At 45.3% G+C, this 22,602-nt stretch overlaps 1 protein-coding gene across 1 annotated transcript in view; it reads right to left on the bottom strand.

Moving 5' to 3' along the window:
* The window catches only part of spi1b (Spi-1 proto-oncogene b), a 43,546-nt gene extending 23,697 nt beyond the window's left edge, over nt 1–19,849 (bottom strand). Inside the window, exons 1-3 of the mRNA XM_043706315.2 lie at nt 19,605–19,849; nt 19,422–19,515; nt 9,971–10,203 (exon numbers count right to left, since the gene is read on the bottom strand). Coding sequence (XP_043562250.1) covers nt 9,971–10,203; nt 19,422–19,515; nt 19,605–19,628 — 351 coding nt within the window. The 5' untranslated portion in view covers nt 19,629–19,849. The remainder of the gene's footprint in view (nt 1–9,970; nt 10,204–19,421; nt 19,516–19,604) is intronic.
* Between the last annotated feature and the right edge of the window lie 2,753 nt (nt 19,850–22,602).

The raw sequence follows: 22,602 nt of genomic DNA, 5'->3' as shown, positions 1-22,602 counted from the left end.
ATAATCCAAAACACACAGTCCATCTTTGGGGAAAGACAATCAAACAAAAAAAGTTCATTTAAAACAAAAACTTTCTGCCTATTAAGGCTATTCTTGAAGGTAAGAAAAAATAAAATGCAGAAATGCAGAAAATGTGTCATTCTGATATTCTGGTACTTGTGATCAAGTGACTAATTGTGCATGGATCTTATTCATGTCTTGGCATTAACGTCTTGCTCAAGAAATACAATGTTGAAAAGTTCCTACAAACACTCTCCCAGAGGGAAAAAAAACATGTTTCACTCTCAACAAATGGGTTCATCCCAGAAATAGGAGTGGTCACCTGGGTGCAGCCCTTCCTTAAAGACCTTTTTCTCTAACTACTTCCTGATACAATATACACTTAGGATCAGAGATGCTCGGATTGTCTATCCTGGAGGGAATTGCTTGATTAGTTCAAAATCGGGATTTGTCTGGACAAGGTAGAGAGGAAGAAACAGTTATGGAAGGAATGAAAATGAGTAGGTAGAGATTTCAACTAATTGGTAAATGGAGCACAATCAATGTGAGGACAAACTAATGCAGTGACTGGCTTGTGTCTGGAACATACTGCCCGAGGGTGTGGTGGAAATAGGTTCACTCAAGGACATTGGTTTGACCATTTGTGGAATACTGCGTTCAATTCTGGTCTGATTACAAGAGCAAGGATTTTGTGAAACTTGAAAGGGTTCAGAAAAGATTTGCTAGGATGCTGCCAGGGTTGGAGAGTTTGAGCTATCGGGAGAGGCTGAACAGGCTGGGGCTACTTTCCCTGGAGCGTCAGAGACTGAGGAGTGACTTTTTAGAAGTTTATAAAATCATGAGGGGCATGGATAGTCAAGGTCATTTCCCCAGGATTGAAGCGTTCAAACGTAGAGGGCTTAGGTTTAGGAAGAGAGGGGGAAGATTTAAAAGGGAACCTAAGGGGCAACATTTTCATATAGATTGTGGTCCATGTATGGGTTGAGCTGCCAAAGGTAGTGGTGGAGGTTGGTACAATAGAACATTTAAAAGGTATTTGGATAGATACATGAATAGGAAGGGTTTAGAGGGATATGGGCTGAATTCTGGCAATTGGGATTAGATTAATTTAGGACACCTGGTTGGCATGGACAAGTTGGACAGAAGGGTCTGTTTTCATGCTGTACAGCTCTGTGACTCTATGGTTAGGGTCTGGAATGTACTGCAATGAGTGTGGAGCAGGCTTGTGTTAGGTTATGGGGAGAAGGCAGGAGAATAGCGCTAAATTATGATGTTGGTGTAGACAGAGTGGACCAAATGGCTCCATTCTGCACTGTAATCTTCTTGTGATATTACAGAAGGAGTGGCGTAAGCAGACCATTTGAGGCTACAAAAGTGGTAAGAATGAGGGACGATCGACACACTGGCGAGGGGGGGTTCAGATTTAATACTAACAACTGCTCCAGCATCCATTGCCGTTTTTGGAAGGAAGTTCTAAACCTCTTCCAGCTTTGTGGGTAGAAGTGATTCTTAATATCTCTCCTGAACGGTCTGGCCCTAATTTTCAGACTTTGCCCCCGAGTTCTGGAATTCCCAATCAGTGAAAATACTTAACCTTTATCTACCCTATCTTTTCCCATTAATGTCTTCACGACTTCAATCAGACCACCCCTAATCTTCTAAACTTTAGAGAAACTGGCCTAATATGTATAATCTCTCTTCTCCTCCTGAAGTCCAAGCATAACTCTTGTAAACCAGCGTTGTAGTTTCCCCAAGGCCAAAAGTGTGGTGCCCAATCTGCTCTCAGAACACCTAGTGGGGTCCAACCAAAGTTTTGTATAACTGCCAGCATAATTACTGCACCCTGTACTCCCTTCCTCTCAATATAAGGGCCAACATTCCATTAGCCACCTTAATTATTTTCTGTATCTGTTTATGACATTTTAAAGATGTAATGTGGTGAAAACAAGTGCTGGACATCACAGCAGGTCTGATAGCATCCAGGGAGAGAGAGCAAGCTAACGTTTCGAGTCTACATGACCTTTATCAGAGTTCTGATGGAGAGTCATCTAAACTCGAAATGTTAGCCTGCTCTCTCTCCACGGATGCTGTCCGACCTGCTGTGATCTCCAGCACTTGTTGTTTGCAGTACAGCTTCCAGCATCTGCAGTAATCGATTCCTACCTGATCTACGTACCTGAAAGCCAAGTCTCCTTGGCTTCATACCATCTGAAAAGTAATTCTGATCTATCTTTTCTCAGTCCAAAATGAATAATCTCTCACTTGCTTACATTGAAATTCATCTGCCAGAGATTTTCCTCTTCAGCCCGTCTATTAATATCCCTTCCAGACGCAATGTCTGAGATGAAAACCTGATTAGCCGTTGGGATATGATATTTGGATGGATGTCGATGAAGGGGACATGGAAGATGATATGCAAGTGTGCTTAAAATAATACACCTTGAGGAGAATGCTGACAGAGACAGGAGAGGTTGAGCAGGCGGATTATCTGTTGTAATGCCTGTATTTCACATGTCTCTCTGGACGTTAGAGTCAGTAGTAACACTCACTGTTGCTGTGCATTTCCTGGGCTTGGCAACGTCCTGAGATCAGCTGGAACTGTAACACTTCCTGACTTTAGCAATATTCCCACTGTAGCAGGAAATGCATGAACACTCACCCCGGTTGCCACCTCTTATGAAACAGGGCATCAGATACCTTCAACGGTTAGAAACATGTTCTGCTTAGAAGCTCAGATTATAAATTGTGTTGACGATGTTTTAAAGTTTTATATGAAATATTGATTTGGCCATGTATTAAAGATACATGTCAAACATAGATCTGACCATGTATTGAAGATACATGTCAAACAGAGACCATAAGACCAAAATAATTAGGAACAGGAGTAGGCCATTTGACCCCTTGAGCCCTCTCCGCCATTCAATTGGATCATAGTTGAATGGCGGCACGGTGGCACAGTGGTTAGCACTGCTGCCTCACAGCGCCAGAGACCCGGGTTCAATTCCCGACTCAGGCGACTGACTGTGTGGAGTTTGCACGTTCTCCCCGTGTCTGCGTGGGTTTCCTCCGGGTGCTCCGGTTTCCTCCCACAGTTCAAAGATGTGCAGGTTAGGTGAATTGGCCATGCTAAATTGCCCTTAGTGTTAGGTAATAAGGGGTAAATGTAGGGGTATGGGTGGGTTGCGCTTCGGCGGGTCGGTGTGGACTTGTTGGGCCGAAGGGCCTGTTTCCACACTGTAAGTAATCTAATCTAATCAATGCTCTTCATGTCCACTCACCCACTCTTTCCTTGTAACACTTGATTCTCAGCCTTCAATGAATGCTTGGACCCTGCCTCACAGCTCTCTAAGGCAAGGAGGTCCAAAGACTCACAAAAATCTGAGAGAAATTCCTCCTTATCTCAGTCTTAAACCGGTGTCCCTTTATCCTGAGATTATACCCTTCTGTTCCTAGATTCTCCCACGAGGGAAAACCGCCTCTCAGCATTTACCGAGTCAAGCCCCTTAAGAATCTATGTTTCAACGAGATGACACTTCATTGTTCTAAATTCCAGTGAGTAGAGTCCCAACCTGTTAAGCCTTCACTCATAAGACAATCCTTCTACCGAGGAATATTCAAGTAAACCTTCTCGGAACTGCCTCAATGGAATGAGTTAAAGATCACACAACACCAGGTTATAGTCCAACAGGTTTAATTGGAAGCACTAGCTTTTGGAGTGTCACTCCTTCATCAGGTGGTTGGGGAGAATTCTCTAAAAATTCTCAAAAGCTAGTGCTTCCAAATAAGCCTGTTGGACTATAACCTGGTGTTGTGTGAGTTTTAACTTTGTACACCCCAGTCCAACACCGGTGTCTCCAAATCATCAATGAAATGAAATTGTTCCTTAAACCAAGGAGACCAAAACTGCTAACAACACTTCAGATGAGGTCTCACCAGCACCTTGTACAGCTGCAGTGAGACCTACATCCTCTGATAGTTAATATACTCATCTATTTCTCTGGTTTTTCCACCAGTAAATTATGCTCTCAACAATACAGTTCACCACCTATAAAAGATTTGCATCAAACACGAGCTGCCCATGTATCAATGATTCACATCACACGTCATACCTGGCCGTGTCTTAAAGAACAAAGAACAAAGAACAAAATGGAAATACAGCACAGGAACAGGCCCTTCGGCCCTCCAAGCCTGTGCTGATCATCATGCCCTAACTAAACTAAAAAATAATCCTTCTGCCCTCATTCAGTTTGTATCCCTCTATTCCCTCCCTGTTCATGTAACCATCCAGGTGCCTCTTAAATGTTGTCAATGTGCCTGTTTCCTCCACCTCTTTAGACAGTGTGTTCTAGGCTCCTATCACACCCTGTGTGACAAACTTCCCTCGCACATTTCCCTTGAACTTTCCCCCTCTCACCTTGAACCTGTGTCCCCTTGTAATTGAAACTTCAGCCCTGGGAAAAAGCCTCTGACTATCCACCCTATCCATGCCTCTCATAATTGTGTAGACCTCTGTCAGGTCTCCTCTCAGCCACCATCTTTCCAGTGAAAACAACCCTGGTCTGTTTAACCTTCCCTCAGAGCCAGTGCCCCTGAGACCAGGCAACATCCTCGTGAACCTTCTCTGCATTTTCTCCAAAGCTTCCACTTCTGTCTGGTAGTGTGGTGACCAAAACTGCACAAAATACTCCAAATGCAGTCTAACAAGGGTTTTGGTATGGCTGCCTCATGGTTTGCCAACTCTTGTACACCATGCCCTGGCTGATGAAGGCCAGCATGCCATATGCCTTCTGAATCACCTTGGCCACCCGTGTTGCCACTTTTAGGGAACTGTGGGCCTGCACACCCAGATCCATCTCTATGTTAATGTTCCTAAGGGTTCTGCCATTTTCAGTATAATTCACACCTAAATTTCATCCTCCAAAATGCATCACCTCACATTTGTCTGGATTAAACTCCATCTGCCATTTCTGTGCCCAAGTCCCCAATCTATCTACATCCTGTTGTATCCTTTCACAATCGTCAGCACTGTCAGCAACTCCACCAATCTTCGTGTCATCTGCAAACTTACGAATCAGACCACACATTTTCCTCCAGATCATTTATATATGCTACAAACAACAGAGGACCTAAGACTGATCCCTGTGGAACACCACTAGTTACCCAGCCTCCATTCTGTAAAACACCCTTCCACCGCCACCTTCTGCCTTCCATGACCAGGCCAGATTTGTGTCCATCACGTCAGCCCACCCTGAATCCCATGTGATTTTAGTTTCTGTACCAATCTGCCATGTGGGACTTTATCAAATGCCTTCCAAAAGTCCATATAAACCATAACCACTGCCCTTCCCTCATCAATTAACTTTGTCGCCTTTTGAAAAAAAAATTCAATCAGTTTGGTGAAGACATGGCCTTCCCCGTACAAAAACCATGCTGCTCTCACTATTCCAAATTTGCATATATCTTGTCCCTCAGTATCTTCTCCAAATGCTTCCCCACCACAGATATTAGGCCCACCAACCTACAGTTTCCCGGACTATCTCAGTTTCCTTTCTTAAACAAGGAATTGGAACCTGGCCTATTGTCAAAGAGGATATGAAGATATCTGCTAATCCCCCAGCTATTCCTTCCCTTGCCTACCTGGGATAGATCCCATCTGGCCTTGGGGACTTGTCTATCTTAATGCAATTTAGGATACCTAAAACTTCCTCATTCAATAAATTGACATTCTCTGGAGTATTCACACACTTATCCCTGACCTCAATATCAGTCATGTCCTTCTTCTTGGTGAATACCGATACAAATACTCATTAAGGATCTCTCCCATTCCTGGTGGCTTTATGCAAAACTTCCCTCCTTTAAAGAGGTACAAAAGATGACCATATGTAAAAGAATCAGACCAAATGAAGAGTTGAAAATTTATCAAAGAATGAGAACCAGATGATAACCAGAAGGTTAACCACATAGTGATTCACATCAAACATACTGCGGACCAAGTATTAAAGATTCATATCAAGCACCAAGGTGTCTATGCATTAAAGAGCTGACCATGTGTTAAAGATTGATGTCAAACATAGGGCTGACCATGTCTTAAGGATTCATGTAAAATATACAGCTGACTGCCTATTAAACATTCAAGTTAAACTTTTGGCTGACCCTGTATTGTAGATTCATGTCTTGAAGAGTTACAGCTGACCCTGCATGAAAGAATCACACCAAGCAATATAACTGATCATGTATTAAAGGGTCACATCAATATAGAGTCAAACATACATTGAAGATATGTATTAAACATAGTGCTGACCATGTATCGAAGGTTCATGTCAAATACAGAGCTAACCATATATTAAAAATTTATATCAAACATAGAGCTGTTAAAGGTTCAAGTCAATCATAAAGCTGACCATGTATTAAAGAACCAAGTCAAACATCCTTCTGCCCACGCGTCAAACATTCACATCAAAGGTGGAACTATCCATGTGCTAAAAAAATTGACGTAAACATGGAACTGACCCTGCATTAAATACTCGTATCACATGTCGAGCTGACAATGTCGTAAAGATTCACATCAAACACAGAGCTGTTCATGTGCTAAAGAATGATGTCAAACATGGATTTGACCATGTCACATCAAACATTGAAATTGTTATTATTTAAAGATTCATGTCAAAAGTAGAGCTGTCTATTTGTCAAAGATTGCTGTCAAACATGGAATTGACCCTGCATTAAATTCACATCAGAGAGCTGACAATGCCATAAAGGTTCACATAAAACCGAGAGCTGGCCATGTTTAAACAACCACATCCAACAGAGATGTAACTGTATGTTAAAGAATCACATCAAACAGAGAGTTTATAATGTCTTTTATATTCACAACCATCACAGAATTGACTGTGAATTAAAGATTCAAATGAAGCATAGAGCTGACAATGGAATAAAGACTCATATTAAACATGGAGCTGATCATGGATTATAGATTCACATCAAATTTAAAGTTGACCACACATGAAGGAATCACACCAATCATAGAACTTCTCATTATTTAAGGAATTCATGTCAAACACAGAGCTGTCCATGTGTTAAAGACTGATGACAAGCATTGAACCGATCCTGTCTCAGACATTGAGCTGACCATGTATTAAAGATTCACATGAAACATAGATATAACAATGTGTTCAAGAATCACATCAAACACAGAGCTGATGATGTATTAAAGAAACACATCAATCATAGAGCTCACCATGCCTTAAATATTCACATAAAACATAGAACTGTTTGTTATTTAAGGATTCATGTCAAACACAGAGTTGTCCATGTGTTAAAAATTAACATTAAACATGGAATTGATTCTGTATAAAAATTCACATGAAATATAGATTCAAGATTTATATAAAACATTGAGCTGAAGATAGGAGGTATGGTTAGTAAGTTTGTAGATGACACTAAAATTAGAGGTTAAGCGGACAGCGAAGAAGCTTACCTCAGAGTTCAACAAGACCTTGATCAGACGGGCCAATGGGCTGAGAAGTGGCAGATGGAGTTTAATTCAGATAAATGCAAGGTGCTGCATTTTGGGAAAGCAAATCTTAGCAGGACTTATACACTTAATGGTAAGGTCTTAGGGAGTGTTGCTGAACAAAGAGACCTTGGAGTGCAGGTTCATAGCTCCTTGAAAGTGGAGTCGCAGGTAGATAGGATAGTGAAGGCAGCATTTGGTATGCTTTCCTTTATTGGTTCGTGCACTGAGTATAGGAGTTGAGAGACCATATTGCAGCTGTACAAGACATTACTTCAGCCACTTTTGGAGTATTGCATGCAATTCTGGTTTCCTTCTTATGGGAAAGATGTTGTGAAACTAGAAAGGATTCAGAAAAGATTTACGAGGATGCTGCCAAGGTTGGAGGGCTTGAGCTATAAGGCGAGGCTGATAGGCTAGGGCTGTTTTCAGAGAGTCAGAGACTGAGGGGCGACGTTATAGAGGTTTATAAAATCTTGAGGGGCATGGATAAGGTGAATAGGCAAAGTCTTTTCCCTGGGGTGGGGGAGTCCAGACGTAGAGGGCATAGGTTTAGGGTGAGAGGGGAAAGTTATAAAAGGGACTTGAGGAGCGACTTGTTGACACAGATGGTGATGACACGTGTATGGAATGAGCTGCCAGAGGAAGTGGTGGAGGCTGGTACGGTTACAACATTTAAGAGGCATATGGATGGGCAAATGAATAGGAAGGGTTTAGAGGGATATGGGCTAAATGCTGACAAATGGGACTAGATTTACATAGGATATGTGGTCAGCATGGATGAGTTGGACCTATGGGTCTGTTTCCATGCTGTACATCTCTATGACTCTATGACTAGGTATTACGATTCATATCAAACAGAGCTGGCCATGTTGCAAGCATTCACATCAAACACAGAGCTGACCATGTGTTTATGATTCACATCAATCATCAATCTGATCATGTTTTAAAGATTCCCATCAAACACAGAGCTGACCAAGTGTTAAAGATTCAGGTTACACCATAGAGCTGACCAAACACTAAAGATTGATGTGAAACATAGACTTGCTAAAGTATTAAAGATTCACATCAAACATCAATCTGACCATGTGTTAAAGATTCACATCAAACATAGAGCTGGCCCTATGTTAAGATTCACATCAGGCATAGAAATGGCTATGTTTTAAAGATTCAAGTCAAACATAGAGCTGACCATGTTTGATAGTTTCACATTAAATGTAGAGTTCACAATGTATTCACGCCAAAAACAGGGTCTGCCATATGTCAATGATTGCCATCAAATATAGAGGTGCCTGTGTATTGCTGGAGAATCTTAATGACTATATCACTTGTAGAGATGACCTTCTGCTAATGCTTCTCTAATGACTACCATTTTTATTTTTGTGTTTCTGAAACCTGTGAACTGAAATGAGAAATGACTATCTCATTTGAAATACAAGTATCCTGCCACCCTTTGGAAGAATTGTGCAAACACCAGTTTGAAAAAGAAGTAATGGATGGTTGAATTGCACATGAAGAGGAGCCAAGAGTGTCATCATTCTGTTGGAGGTGGCTCTCTTGTTGGTCAGTTTATGGACTAGGGTCTCTTTTCAATGGCAGAGAACGTTAGTTACAGCTAACAACTGTGCGACTGGTGCTCGAGTGGATGGGCAGCTTGGAGCTGGAAACAAGTCACAGAGAGACAGACAGAAAGGGCTGGGGAGAGAAATGAGCAAAAGCTGCATGTTCTCTGCAGACAAAAATTCGGTTTCAACCTAAAGGAAATGGTAACCTTTCCTACAGCAGTTGTTGTAAGCTCTGACATTTGAATTGAAAAATCAGAGGTATTTTGCAAGCAATTCTGTTACTTCTGTACTTCTTACGAACCAATAAAAGCACCCAGAACAAGATGTCAAGCTAAAGAAGGATCATATTGACCTTGGAACTGGGAAGCACATGCCACTGAACTGACTTCCCAGTTTCCCTCTCTCTGCCAATAATCTCTTTTCCCTATTTGTTTGCCTTTATGTCTGTGTAAGAGGGAGCTCATAAGGGATTACAGTTTTAGTTAGTAATGCCATGTGCCAATGGTTTACATCAGTTTACCTTACTTATAGGCTAATTACTTATAATAGAATAATTCTTGTATGATACAGAAAATTCATCTGTGCTGTCTATCAACCTTGGTCAGAAAGTCAGGCAAATTGGGGTACTGTGAATACCTTAAAAAAAACCCTCCAGGAACAACAGAGTGCAATTTACAACCTGCTACCCCAGTGAATTGTAAAGATATTAGGGGGGGGGTCATCCAGGAATGGATTGGATTGGAGATGGTAATGGGGGCAAATCAATATGAGGTAGTAATGGGGCAAGTCAGGGAAGGGAAGGTGCCAATGTGAAAATCCGAATCATCCCCAAGAGCTCCAATGAAGATAGAAGACAGTAAGGTACTCTCTCCTTGTTGAGTGTGTGACCTACCTGGGGAGATGTGAAGCTGGTAGTTGTTGAAGGTTGTGTTTTGTTGTAATGTATTGCTGTTCCGATGGGAATGGTGGTCGCTGGTAAGGATTCTAACCCGTGTAGCTGTTCGAGCTCCATATGTCGGTACAGCTGTTGCAGCTGGGGGGGTTGAACGCTCTGCAATTCGGTGAAGTGATGGTCAGCAAATGACTCAAAGTCTCCATGAATGTGGCCACTTGTGTAATCCCAGTCTGTTAGTGGGAGTAGAGAAACGAGAGGAGATCTGAATTAAACAACAGAGCAGTCAGCAGGCAACTGGGTCAGGGAAGCAGCAGACAGCGAAAGAGAGCTGGAGGAACAGAAATGGGACTCAGCGAGAAGTAGCATGAAACTCAGGAAGAGAGTGAGGGAGTGAGAAAGCAAGTGAGGGAGAGATAGAGAAAGGAAGAGAGCACGATAGAGAATAAAAATAAGGGAAAACACAGCATGGTTTAGGTTAGATTAGATTCCCTACAGTGTGGAAACAGGCCCTTCAGCCCAACAAGTCCATACCAAACCCCTGAACAGCAACCCACCCAGACCTATTCCCCTACATTTACTCCTGACTAATGCACCGAACACTTTGGGCAATTTAGCACGGCCAATTCACCTAACCTGCACAGTGAAAGGAAACCGGAGCACCCAGAGGAAACCCACACAGACAAAGAGAGAACGTGCAAACTCAGCACGGACAGTCGCCCGAGGCTGGAATCGAACCTGGGACCCTGGTGTTGTGAGGCTGCAGTGCTAACCACTGAGCCAGCATGCCACCCAGTAGAGAGGTGAAAGTCACACAGAGATAGACAATGAAAGGCAGAAGACACAGAGATAGAGTGAGAGAAATGCGGCGCAATTAGAGACTGGTGTCTTTGACTATCCGAAGTTGTGCTCCTGACCTGCCATCCTGCCTGGATCTCATCGCCGTGCTCCCCACATCCAGAGGCCACCCTCCCACACCCAGAGACCATCCCCCTGCCCAGACTGCCTCCCTGACCTGTATCTTTACCCCATCCTTTTGCTGTAAGGTGTGATATATCAAAGAATACAACCAAGGGAAGAAAGGAAACAATAAAGTGCGAAATGAGGATCAGAGAATGGCAGGAAAAGGAAAAAAAAACTAGTAATGCACCAACAAACCAGTTTAGATGTTACTAGGTAACAAAATGACAAACTAAACGTTCCGTATCTGAATGCACACAGCATTCACAACAAGGTGAACAAATTGTTGTGAGGAAGGGTCATTGGACCTGAAATGCTAACTCTGATTTCTCTTCACAGATGCTGCCAGACCTGCTGAGCTTTTACAGGTTTGTCCACAGCGGGGTTATGTTGCTGGAAAACGGAATTCACAGCCCAGGGCTGTGACTCTTCTGCAACCACTGCTCCAATTTGTGGTCAAATCATGAAACCTCCATGTGACTTGCACTTTGATGAATAAGGAGGCGCCAGGCCAAGAGGTCAGCAGCTTGCTCTTCCTCGTCAGTATTGTCAATATCTCCAAGCTTTGATGGAGAACTTCAACATATCCTTATCACTTTGCCTTCGGCCACCCTTTGAGCATTGGTCAATGGAGAGTTGAGAGGGGAGGACCCACTGGTGCAATGTTCCATCCATCGGAATTGGTTCTTCAGGAGTAGGGCTTCGATGCTGGTAGCTGCATGGCGGTCCCTTGCAGCTAGCCCAGTGGTCCTTGCATTTCATTCCCAGGACTTGATGTGGTCACAGCATGTGGAAGCTCTCAATGTTCCTACTCTGACATCAGTAAGTGATCCAGGTTCCACTGCAGTAGGGGTGGGTGGTCAACACATGACCAGGTTCTTTGTTGACTTCTAGAAGTCCCTGTTGTCAAATATAAGTTGTCACAGTGTGCAGAAGGATGGCTGCCTTGGATGATGCCCCCTCCCTAGAAGAGGTTGTTGAGATAATAGGAAGTTCTGCACATACTCCAGAACTACCAGAATAAGTACCTTTCCTGCTCCAAATAGAAATCCTAAAGAGAAAATGCAGCATCTGCAGAGAACTGAAGAAGCTGGAGAAGGAATCAAACTTAAGGAAAAAGCACATAATTTTGCCAAGATGAGTGGCAGATTAAATGATTAGTCAAAATATAAAGTACAGCAGAGAATGATTAAAAGGTGGAGGAAGAAATTCAGGTCGAAGCTGGCCGGGAACACAAAGGTAAATTGCAAGACATTCTACAATTATTTGCAAGTGAATAAGTGAAGTGAGCGTTGAACTTCTGGAGTGCAAGCATGGAGAGTTAATAGTTAATAAATAGTAAGGAAATGCCAGATGAAACGAACAAATTTTTGGCTCTGTCTTCATTCAATAACGAGAGGTCATGCTTTCAAGGTGAGAGGTGGAACGTTTAAGGGGGATACACGCGGCAAGTACTTCACACAGAGGGTGGTGGGCGTTTGGAACGCGTTGCCAGCAGGGGTGATAGAGGCGGGCATGATAGATTCATTTAAGATGCATCTGGACAGATGCATGAGTAGGTGGGGAGCAGAGGGATACAGATGCTTAGCAATTGAGCGACAGGTTTAGACAGTACATTTGGATTGGCTCAGGCTTGGAGGGCCGGAGGGCCTGTTCCTGGGCTGTAAATTTTCTTTGTTCTTTGTTCTATTGTGGAGAATACAAAAATGTTTTCATGAATAGCTGTAAACCAGGAGGTGGAAAAGAGAGAGACACCTAGAAACTGGGTGGCACGTTGGCTCAGCAGTTGGCACTGCAGCCTCACAGCGCTAGGGACCCAGGTTCGAGTCCAGCCTTGGGTGTCTGTATGGAGTTTGCATATTCTCCCCGTGTCTGTGCGGGTTTTCTCCGGGTGCTCTGGTTTCCTCCCACAGTCCAAAAGCTGTGCAGGTCAGGTGAATTGGTCATGCTATGTTGCCCAAAGTGTTAGGTGCATTAGTCAGGGGTAAATGTAGGGTAGGGGAATGGATCTGGATGGGTTGGTGTAAACTTGTTGGGTCGAAGGGCCTGTTTCCACGCTGTAGGGATTCTAATCTAATTGGAAATTGCAATCAATAGGGAAATGGTACTGAGCAAACTCTTGGAGCTGTGGACTGAGAGATCTCCAGGTCCAGATGGATTTCGTCCTAAGGTCCTAAACGAGGTTGCTAGTGAAGTAGTTGATGCATAGGTATTAATTTTCATAGATTCAGGAAAAATTCCATTGTACTGAAAGATAGCAAATATAATCCCATTAGAAGTAAATGGTTGTAGAGGCATTTAGGTGTTCTTATACATGAGTCACAGAAAGTTAGTATGTGGGTACAGCATGTCATCAAGAAAGTTAATGGAATTCTATCCTTTATAACAGCAGGAACTGAATATAAAAGAATGTGCTTCAGTTATACAGGACACTGGTGAGACCACAACTTGAAGACTGTTTGCAGTTCTAGCCTCCTTATTTAAAAGATGTAAATGTTTTGGAGGCGATTCAGCAGAGTTTCACCAGATTGACCCCTGCAATCAGGCATGGTTTTATGAGGACAGATTGGACAGGCTGGGCTAGTTTCCACCGAGGTTTAGAAGAGCAAGGGCCGATTTGACTGAAGTATATAGGAACATGAATGGTCTTGACAAGGTGGATGGGGAAAGGATGTTTCCCTTTGTGGGTGAGTCCCAAACAAGGGGGCACTGTTATAGAAGTAGGGATCACCCTATCAGGACAGACTCAAAGATATTTACAACAGAGAAGGAGGTCATTCAGCCTATCATATCTACTCTGGTCAACAAAGATCTGATTAGAAAGTCCCATTTTCCCGTTCTTGGCTTATAAACCTGGAAGTTACTATCTAAATACTGCTTAAATATTATAAGAGTTTCTAATTTAACCACCCTGCCAGGCAGTGAGTTCCAGATTCCCACCACGCTGAGTGAGAAAACATTGAGCTCAACTCTCCTCCTAGCCTTCTACATCTTATCTTAAGCCCCTGTCCCTGGGGTGGCACGTTGGCTCAGTGGTTAGCACTGCAGCCTCACAGCACCAGGGTTTGATTCCTGCCTTGGGTGACTGACTGTGTGGAGTTTGCACATTCTCCCTGTGTCTGCGTGGGTTTCCTCCCACAAGCCAAAGATGTGCAGGTTAGGTGAATTGGTCATGCTAAACTGCCCATAGTCAGGGGTGAATATGGGGATGGGTCTGGGTGGGTTACTCTTCAGAGGGTAGGTATGGACTTGTTGGGCTGAAGGGCCTGTTTCCATAGGTAGTCTAATCTAATTGACCCTCTTACTATAGAAGGAAAAATTGCCTTATCTAAGCTCCTCATAATCTTGTGCAGATCTCTATCAGGTCTCTCTCAACCTTCACAACTCCAAGGAAAACAACCCTAGTCTACCCAATCTTTCATCATAGCTCAGACCCACCAGTCCAGGCAGCATCCTGGTAAACCTTCTCTGCATCCTCTCAAGTGTAATCGCACCCATCCTGTAATGTGGTGGCCAGGACTGCACACACTACAGGGCCTTTTCGACACTGTATGACTCTGATGCCACGAACTGCAAGGGTCCCAGCATCAAGCCTTGTGGCCCAATCAGCATTTTATACTGTTACAGCACAACCTCCCTGCTGCTCTGTATTCTAGATCTCAGCTAATAAAGGTAAGTATCCCATATGCCTTCTTAACCCTTCATCTACCTGCACTTTCTTCAAGGGTCTGTGAATATGCATAACAAGGATCCTCTGATCTTCAATACTTTACAAGGCCCTACCATTCACAGTGAAATCCTGTCAGTCCTCCTCAAATGCATTATTTCATAATTTTCCAAATTGTTCCAAATTATTTGTTATTGCTCTGTCCAGCTGATCAGTCTGTTGATATCTTCCTGCAGTTTACAGCTATCCTACTCATTATTTAACACCCTATCTACTACATACATACCATTCACAAACATCTTGATTGTACCCCCCTGCATTTAAATTCAAATCATCAAATGCACCTTCAGTTATTTCATCAGTCATGGCATAGAGTTTAAGAGCAGGGAGCTAAAGTTGGAGTTCTACAGAGTATTGTTCAGACCACAGCTGAAGTACTGTGCGCCATTCTGGTCACCTTACTGCAGGAAGGATGTGATAGGACTGCACGGGGTACAGAGGAAGTTCACCAGGATGTTGCCTGGGATGGAGAAGTTGAGTTATAAGGAGAGATTAGGTAGGCTTGGGGTGTTTTCTTTAGAGCAGAGAAGGCTGAGGAGGAACATGATTGAGGTGTATAATATTATGAGGGGTATGGACAAGGTGAAGAGACAGCAGCTGTTCCCCTTGGTTGAGGGGTCAATCATAAAGGGGGCATAGTTTTGAAGTAGGGGGCAGTAGATTCAGAGGGGATTCGAGAAAAATGTTTTTAGTCAGAGGGTGGTGGGAATTTGGAATTTTACTGCTTGGGAAACCTTACAACCTTTAAAAATATTTGAACGTCCACTTGAAATATAACATCCAAGGGTATAGGACACATGCAGGAATTTGGGATTAGCGTGCCTTTAGCGGTAGTTATATCAGTGCAGACTCTATGGGCCGATGGGCCTTTTCTACACTGTATGACTCTGATACCACGAACTGCAAGGGTCCCAGCATCAAGCCTTGTGGTATCCCAATGGAAACAGACTTCCAGTCACAGAAACACCCTTCTACCATCATTCTCTTCTCCCTGGCTTCCACTCAGATTTGGATTCAATCTGCCATTTAGCTTTTGGATCCCTTGGGTTCTAACTTCCTTGACCAGTCTGCCCTGAGGGACCTTATCAAAAGCCCTGCTAAACCCCATGTCCACCACATCGGATGTTTTATCCTCATCAATTCCCAGCTATGTACTCAAAAGATTTGATCTAATTTGTCAAACATGGTCTTCCCTTAACAAATCCTTGTTATCCCTGATTAATCTGCATCTCTCCAAGTGTAGATATATTCTGTCCCTCAGAATTCTTTCTAATAACTTTTCCACCACCAAGGTTAGACTGGCCGGTATGTAATATCCTGGTCTGTCCCGTTCGTTTTTAATGATGGGTCAATCTTAGCAGTCCTTCAATCCTCTGGCACATTATCTGTGGCCAGAAAAGGTTTGAAAATTACTGCCTCGGCCCTTGATGTTGCATCTTTTCTGGACTTAAATATTTCTCCAGTTTTAAGAATGTTAGCAGAGGGATTGAATTCAAGAGTCGTGAGGTGATGTTGCAACTGTACAGGACTTTGGTTAGGCCACATTTGGAGTACTGTGTGCAGTTCTGGTCGCCTCACTTTAGGAAAGATGTGGAAGCTTTGGAGAGGGTGCAGAGAAGATTTACCAGGATGTTGCCTGGAATGGAGAATAGGTCGTACGAGGATAGGTTGAGAGTGCTAGGCCTTTTCTCGTTGGAACGGTGAAGGATGAGGGGTGACTTGATAGAGGTTTATAAGATGATCAGAGGAATAGATAGAGTAGACAGTCAGAGACTTTTCCCCGGGTACAACAGAGTGTTACAAGGGGACATAAATTTAAGGTGAAGGGTGGAAGGTATAGGGGAGATGTCAGGGGTGGGTTCTTTACCCAGAGAGTGGTGGGGGCATGGAATGCGCTGCCTGTGGGAGTGGCAGAGTCAGAATCATTGGTGACCTTTAAGCGGCAATTGGATAGGTACATGGATGGGTGCTTAAGCTAGGACAAATGTTCGGCACAACATCGTGGGCCGAAGGGCCTGTTCTGTGCTGTATTGTTCTATGTTCTATGTTCTAATGTTAAACCTGAAAGTACCTCCCCTCTCTCTATATCAATTTCTTCAAATATATCACACCCCTCTACTCTGATATCTATATCTCTATTAATGGGTGGCACAGTGGTTAGCACTGCTGCCTCACAGTGCCAGAGACCTGGGTTCAATTCCCACCTCAGGTGACTCTCTGTGTGGAGTTTGCATATTCTCCCTGTGTCTGTGTGGGTTTGCTCCGGTTTCCTCCCACAGTCCAAAAATGTGCAGGTTATGTGAATTGGCCATGCTAAATTCCTTGTAGCATTAGGTGTAGGGGGATGGGTTGCTTTTTGGAGGGTCGGTGTGGACTTGTTGGGCTGAAGGGCCTGTTTCCACACTGGAGGGAATCTAATCATCCTTTTCCATTGAGACATAGTGCCCACATCTTCTGGGTCCACACATGATTATGTGTCCAGACCCTAATCTTTCCCTTGTTAGCTTATTTTAAAATTGATTCATCGGGTGTGGCCGTTGCTGGCTAAGTTAGCATTTCTTGCCCCTCCTAATTTCCCAGAGGGCAGCTCACAGTCAACCCTACTGTTGTGGGTCAGGAGTCACGTGTAAGCCAGAGCAAGTATGGATGGCAGATTTCCTTCCCGAAATGACATTAGTGAATCAGATGACAATCGACAAGGGCCACCCTTTCACACTTAATTCCATTTATTGTATTACTTGAATTCAAAATTCCATCTGCCCTGACAGGATTCAAACTCCAGTCTCTCGAACATAACCTGGGTCACTGGGTTAACAGTCTAGTCATAATACCACTGGGCCATTACCTCCCCCTTTTTTTTGCTCTTTATACTTTTAAAACCCCTTTGGGTTTTACTTTATTTTACTTACCCACTCTCTTAGCATTCCTAATTTCCTTTTTAAGTTTCTCTCTACTTATTTCTGACACTCAATACTCTGCCATATTGAGCCCTTGGTATCTGTTGTATGTGTTTTCCTGAATATTAACCCTAATTGTCGCTTGAAATCAGAGTTCTCTCGTCTTTATTTTGGCTTCTACCTTCCCCATTTCCTCCCTGTCTTCCTCTCTGCTCTGTCTTCTTTCTTCAGTCAATTGTATTAACAGTTTCTTCATCTCCTTGCTGTTCACTGGATTTTTTTTCTGTTCTACAAAGTGCTCTTGTACAAGGGTTTCAAAGAAACTCATTCACCGTGAGGTTACATGGTCAACTTTTGGTGCAGGTTGAAGAAGTGCTACTTAAAGTGAGTTTTTGATGCAACTGTTTGAGAAAGGGTAGGTTTGTGGTGCCGGAGTACTTCTGATCGAAAAAGCTGAAGGTCCTGATGCTATCGATTGAAATTAATGTAATCAAAAACAGAAAGAGACTTGCATAACTCTTCGCATCCTTAAACCATAGCCTCGCAGCCAATGAAGCAGCTTCAAATGCCGTCACTCATGTTGTATAGGAAGCAAAGTAAGATACCACAGAGAGCAAAATGACAACAGCCTAATAATCTCTGTTCAGTGGTTGTGATGCAAACACAGACTGGAATCTCAGGAACAGTATCTCCTGCTCGGTTTCCAATCCTCCAGCTGGACTTCAAATACCCTCCCGGGAGTGGGGTGGTCAGGCTGTCGGTTCTGGTCATCTTACACAGTTGGGGCATTTCTGAGCTGACGTCGAATCGCAGATATTGAGAGCGGGTTTTTTTTTTTGCGTTGTTCTGGAAGCCGACCCCAACGTTGCCACCTCACTGTGTGGTGCCGTGTACATGTCATGCACACGGCTTGGACAGTTGCCCGCCTGCAGACTTAACATTTCTCACCAGCAGCTCTGACTTGCAAAATTCACTCGCAGATGTGAAAAGGAAACAAAACTCTGGACAACCACAGAACTGTTACTGACCCCCCCACCACCACCACCCCCCATATCTGCTCAAGAGGTGGAAGTGATTAATATCCTGAATGCCTGACTATTTAGAAAGGCCCTTCTGAATTTTTTAAGTATTCCTGACAGGGATTCAGCAGGACTTAACAGGTGGAAGGGTCCAGTATTAACAAGCGTCTTGCTTTGGCAAGTTATGTAAAAGAAAACTTGCGCCATAACATTCATGTACATTAATTTGCAAATACCCAGCTCTCTACTTCTGTTTTTGTAAAAGCAGTTTCCATAGAATCACAGACAGAACAGCCTATTCTGCCTGCGTGGCTTTCTGAAGGATGTAGTTGCTCTCAATCCCTACACAGACTTTATTTCAGTATTTATCGGGTATCAAAAATGGTTGAATTGCCGTCCACACCCTATTGCAAAATCCTGCATTACTGAAGAATGGCATTGCTCAGTATTAACTTTTCTGCTTCCATGTAATTATCTAGTGCACAAATAAATCCCACTGGCAGATTTAGCCTGAATGCAGTGATCTGCTGGTTTGGTTTCCAATATCTTTCGGACTACAATGGGCGATGTGTGTGTGTGAGAGAGAGATGGCGTGGGGTGCACCCCAGCCAGTATCCGCTGTGTAATGCTGGAATGTACTTTACATTGCAGAGCACTTTACTCCGCGCTCTGAACGCACAGAGTCCCAACAGGGGCAGAAACTGCCCTCATCCCCCCTTGTAGACTGTGTGTGAAAAGGAGACGGTGTCTCCCATATCGAAAACAAAAATTTGAGAGAGGTCAGTTAAGGACAGCGAGGAAGGAGAGAGATGGGTTGGAGAGAGAGAGAGAGAGAGGAGCGAACTCACCGCTGTGGCTGTCCCCATCGCTGCCCAGGTAAGTGTAATACTCATGGGGCTGTCTGTACACCTCGCTGTCGTAAGGGGCAATATCCTCGGGGTACTGCAAGTTTGAAAGAGAGTCACAGTTAAACCAGCGGCCACAGAGCAGCGGACCCCATGGTCGCTGGAGAGTCACAGGCTTGTACTTACCGGAGCGATCAGATAGCCTTCCATAGCCGGACTGACGGGGTCTGCTTCTTCCTAGAGAGGTGGGTCAGGCAGCCAGATACATACTCCCTGGTTTTGCCTCCCCGAGTCTCCAGCAGCAAGCCGAGAGTGTCCACTCCCGTCGCCCACAGTGCGGAGTCTGGGTTAACAGGGTCCCCTTGCTGTCGCCCACAGTGCGGAGGAGCTGAGCTTGGTCAGTGGCTCGGTCCGAAACTACTGCCTCCCAGGGGTGGTGGGTGACCGGCACCCGTCAAACAGGAACTTCATGGTCAAAGTCTGGTGTCACCAGGCTCCACCTCTAACAAGAGAGAGCAGGCAAACCCACCCCCCCGCCCCTCAAGCGGCTGCACCAACACCAACACCCACACCCAGACTCAGCCGGCCGTGAGGGTCCTGGCAGCTCTCAGACACAAACCTGGCGGCTCCCTCTCTCCTTCACCACCCGCACCCGGGCTTGGAGCAGGACCAGAGACAGAGAGAGGTGGCTGAAAGTGCAGGCTGACCTTCTCAAGGCTGGACGGGATGATTGCTTCGAGAGATGAAGCATTGCATTCAGCCCCCCCCCCCCCCCCGCCAACACACAAAAAAGGGGGCACCACATTGCAACCCATATCCGACAGAGAGACCGAGTATGGTTCCAGCACTGAAAGAAGCCGTTCGGCCCATCACGTATGTGCAGCTGTCCGCCGCATCAATTCAGCTACACCCAGAGTTCCTTCTCTGTGCCATCATTAAAATGCCACCCCCCTCCCCCCACACTCTCAGACAGTACATTCCAGACCCTAACCCCTTGAGTGAACCTGCCTCCCCCCACACTCTCAGACAGTACATTCCAGACCCTAACCCCTTGAGTGAACCTGCCTCCTCCCACACTCTCAGACAGTACATTCCAGACCCTAACCCCTCACGTGGACCTGCCTCCCCCCACACTCTCAGACAGTACATTCCAGACCCTAACCCCTCACGTGGACCTGCCTCCCCTCACACTCTCAGACAGTACATTCCAGACCCTAACCCCTCGAGTGAACTGGCCTCCCACAACACTCTCAGACAGTACATTCTGGACTCAAACCCCTTGAGTGAACCTGCCTCCACCCATATTCTCAGACAGTACATTCCAGACCCTAACCCCTCGAGTGAACCTGCCTCCCCCCACATTCTCAGACAGTATATTCCAGACCCTAACCCCTTGAGTGAACCTGCCTCCCCCCACACTCTCAGACAATACATTCCAGACCCTAACCCCTCGCGTGAACCTGCCTCTCGCCACACTCTCAGACAGTACATTCCAGACCCTAACCCCTCGCGTGAACCTGCCTCCCCCCGCACTCTCAGACAGTACACTCCAGACCCTAACCCCGTGAGTGAACCTCCCTCCCCACACTCTCAGACAGTACATCCCAGACCCTTAACCCCTTGAGTGAACCTCCCTCCCCCCACACTCTCAGACAGTACACACCAGACCCTAACCCCTCGCATGAACCTGCCTCTCCCCACACTCTCAGACAGTAGACTCCAGACCCTTAACCCCTTGAGTGAACCTGCCTCCCCCCACACTCTCAGACAGTACACATCAGACCCTAACCCCTCGCATGAACCTGCCTCCCCCCACACTCTCAGACAGTACACTCCAGACCCTAACCACTCGCATGAACCTGCCGCACCACCATACTCTCAGACAGTACACTCCAGACCCTAACCCCTCGAGTGAACCTGCCTCCCCCACACTCTCAGACAGTACATTCCAGACCCTAACCCCTCGAGTGAACCAGCCTCTCCCCACACTCTCAGACAGTACATTCCAGACCCTAACCCCTCGAGTGAACCAGCCCCTCCCCACACTCTCAGACAGTACAGTCCAGACCCTAACCCCTCGATTGAACCTGCCTCTCCCCACATTCTCAGACAGTATATTCCAGACCCTAACCCCTCAAGTGAACCTGCCTCCCCCACATTCTCAGACAGTACATTCCAGACCCTAACCCCTCGAGTGAACCTGCCTCTTCTCACACTCTCAGACAGTACATTCCAGACCCTAACCCCTCGAGTGAACTGGCCTCCCACAACACTCTCAGACAGTACATTCTGGACTGAAACCCCTTGAGTGAACCTGCCTCCACCCATATTCTCAGACAGTACATTCCAGACCCTAACCCCTCGAGTGGACCTGCCTCCCCCCACATTCTCAGACAGTATATTCCAGACCCTAACCCCTTGAGTGAACCTGCCTCTCCCCACATTCTCAGACAGTACATCCCAGACCCTAACCCCTCGCGTGAACCTGCCTCCCCCCACATTCTCAGACAGTATATTCCAGACCCTAACCCCTCGAGTGAACCTGCCTCTCCCCACACTCTCAGACAGTACATTCCAGACCCTAACCCCTCGAGTGAAACTGCCTCTCCCCACACTCTCAGACAGTACATTCCAGACCCTAACCCCTCGAGTGTACCTGCCTCTCCCCACACTCTCAGACAGTACATTCCAGACCCTAACCCCTCGCGTGAACCTGCCTCCCCCCCACACTCTCAGACATTACATTCCAGACCCAAAACCCCTCGAGTGAAACTGCCTCTCCCCACACTCTCAGACAGTACACTCCAGACCCTAACTCCTCGCGTGAACCTGCCTCTCCCCACACTCTCAGACAGTACATTCCAGACCCTAACCCCTCGAGTGAACCTGCCTCCCCCCACACTCTCAGACAGTACAATCCAGACCCTAACCCCTTGAGTGAACCTGTCTCCCCCCACACTCTCAGATAGTACATTCCAGACCCTAACCCCTCGAGTGAAACTGCCTCTCCCCACACTCTCAGACAGTACATTCCAGATCCTAACCCCTCGAGTGAACCTGCCTTCCCCCCACACTTTCCGATAGTATATTCTGGACCCTAACCTCTTGAGTGACCCTGCCTCTCCCCACACTCTCAGACAGTATATTCCAGACCCTATCCCCTCGTGTGAACCTGCCTCTTCCC

Source organism: Chiloscyllium plagiosum, unplaced genomic scaffold (assembly GCF_037043375.1).
Source record: "Chiloscyllium plagiosum isolate Xiang-an unplaced genomic scaffold, Cpla_swu_hap1 HiC_scaffold_18, whole genome shotgun sequence".
In the NCBI taxonomy this organism is placed as follows: domain Eukaryota; kingdom Metazoa; phylum Chordata; class Chondrichthyes; order Orectolobiformes; family Hemiscylliidae; genus Chiloscyllium; species Chiloscyllium plagiosum.
This window is presented reverse-complemented; position numbering and strand designations above follow the sequence as displayed.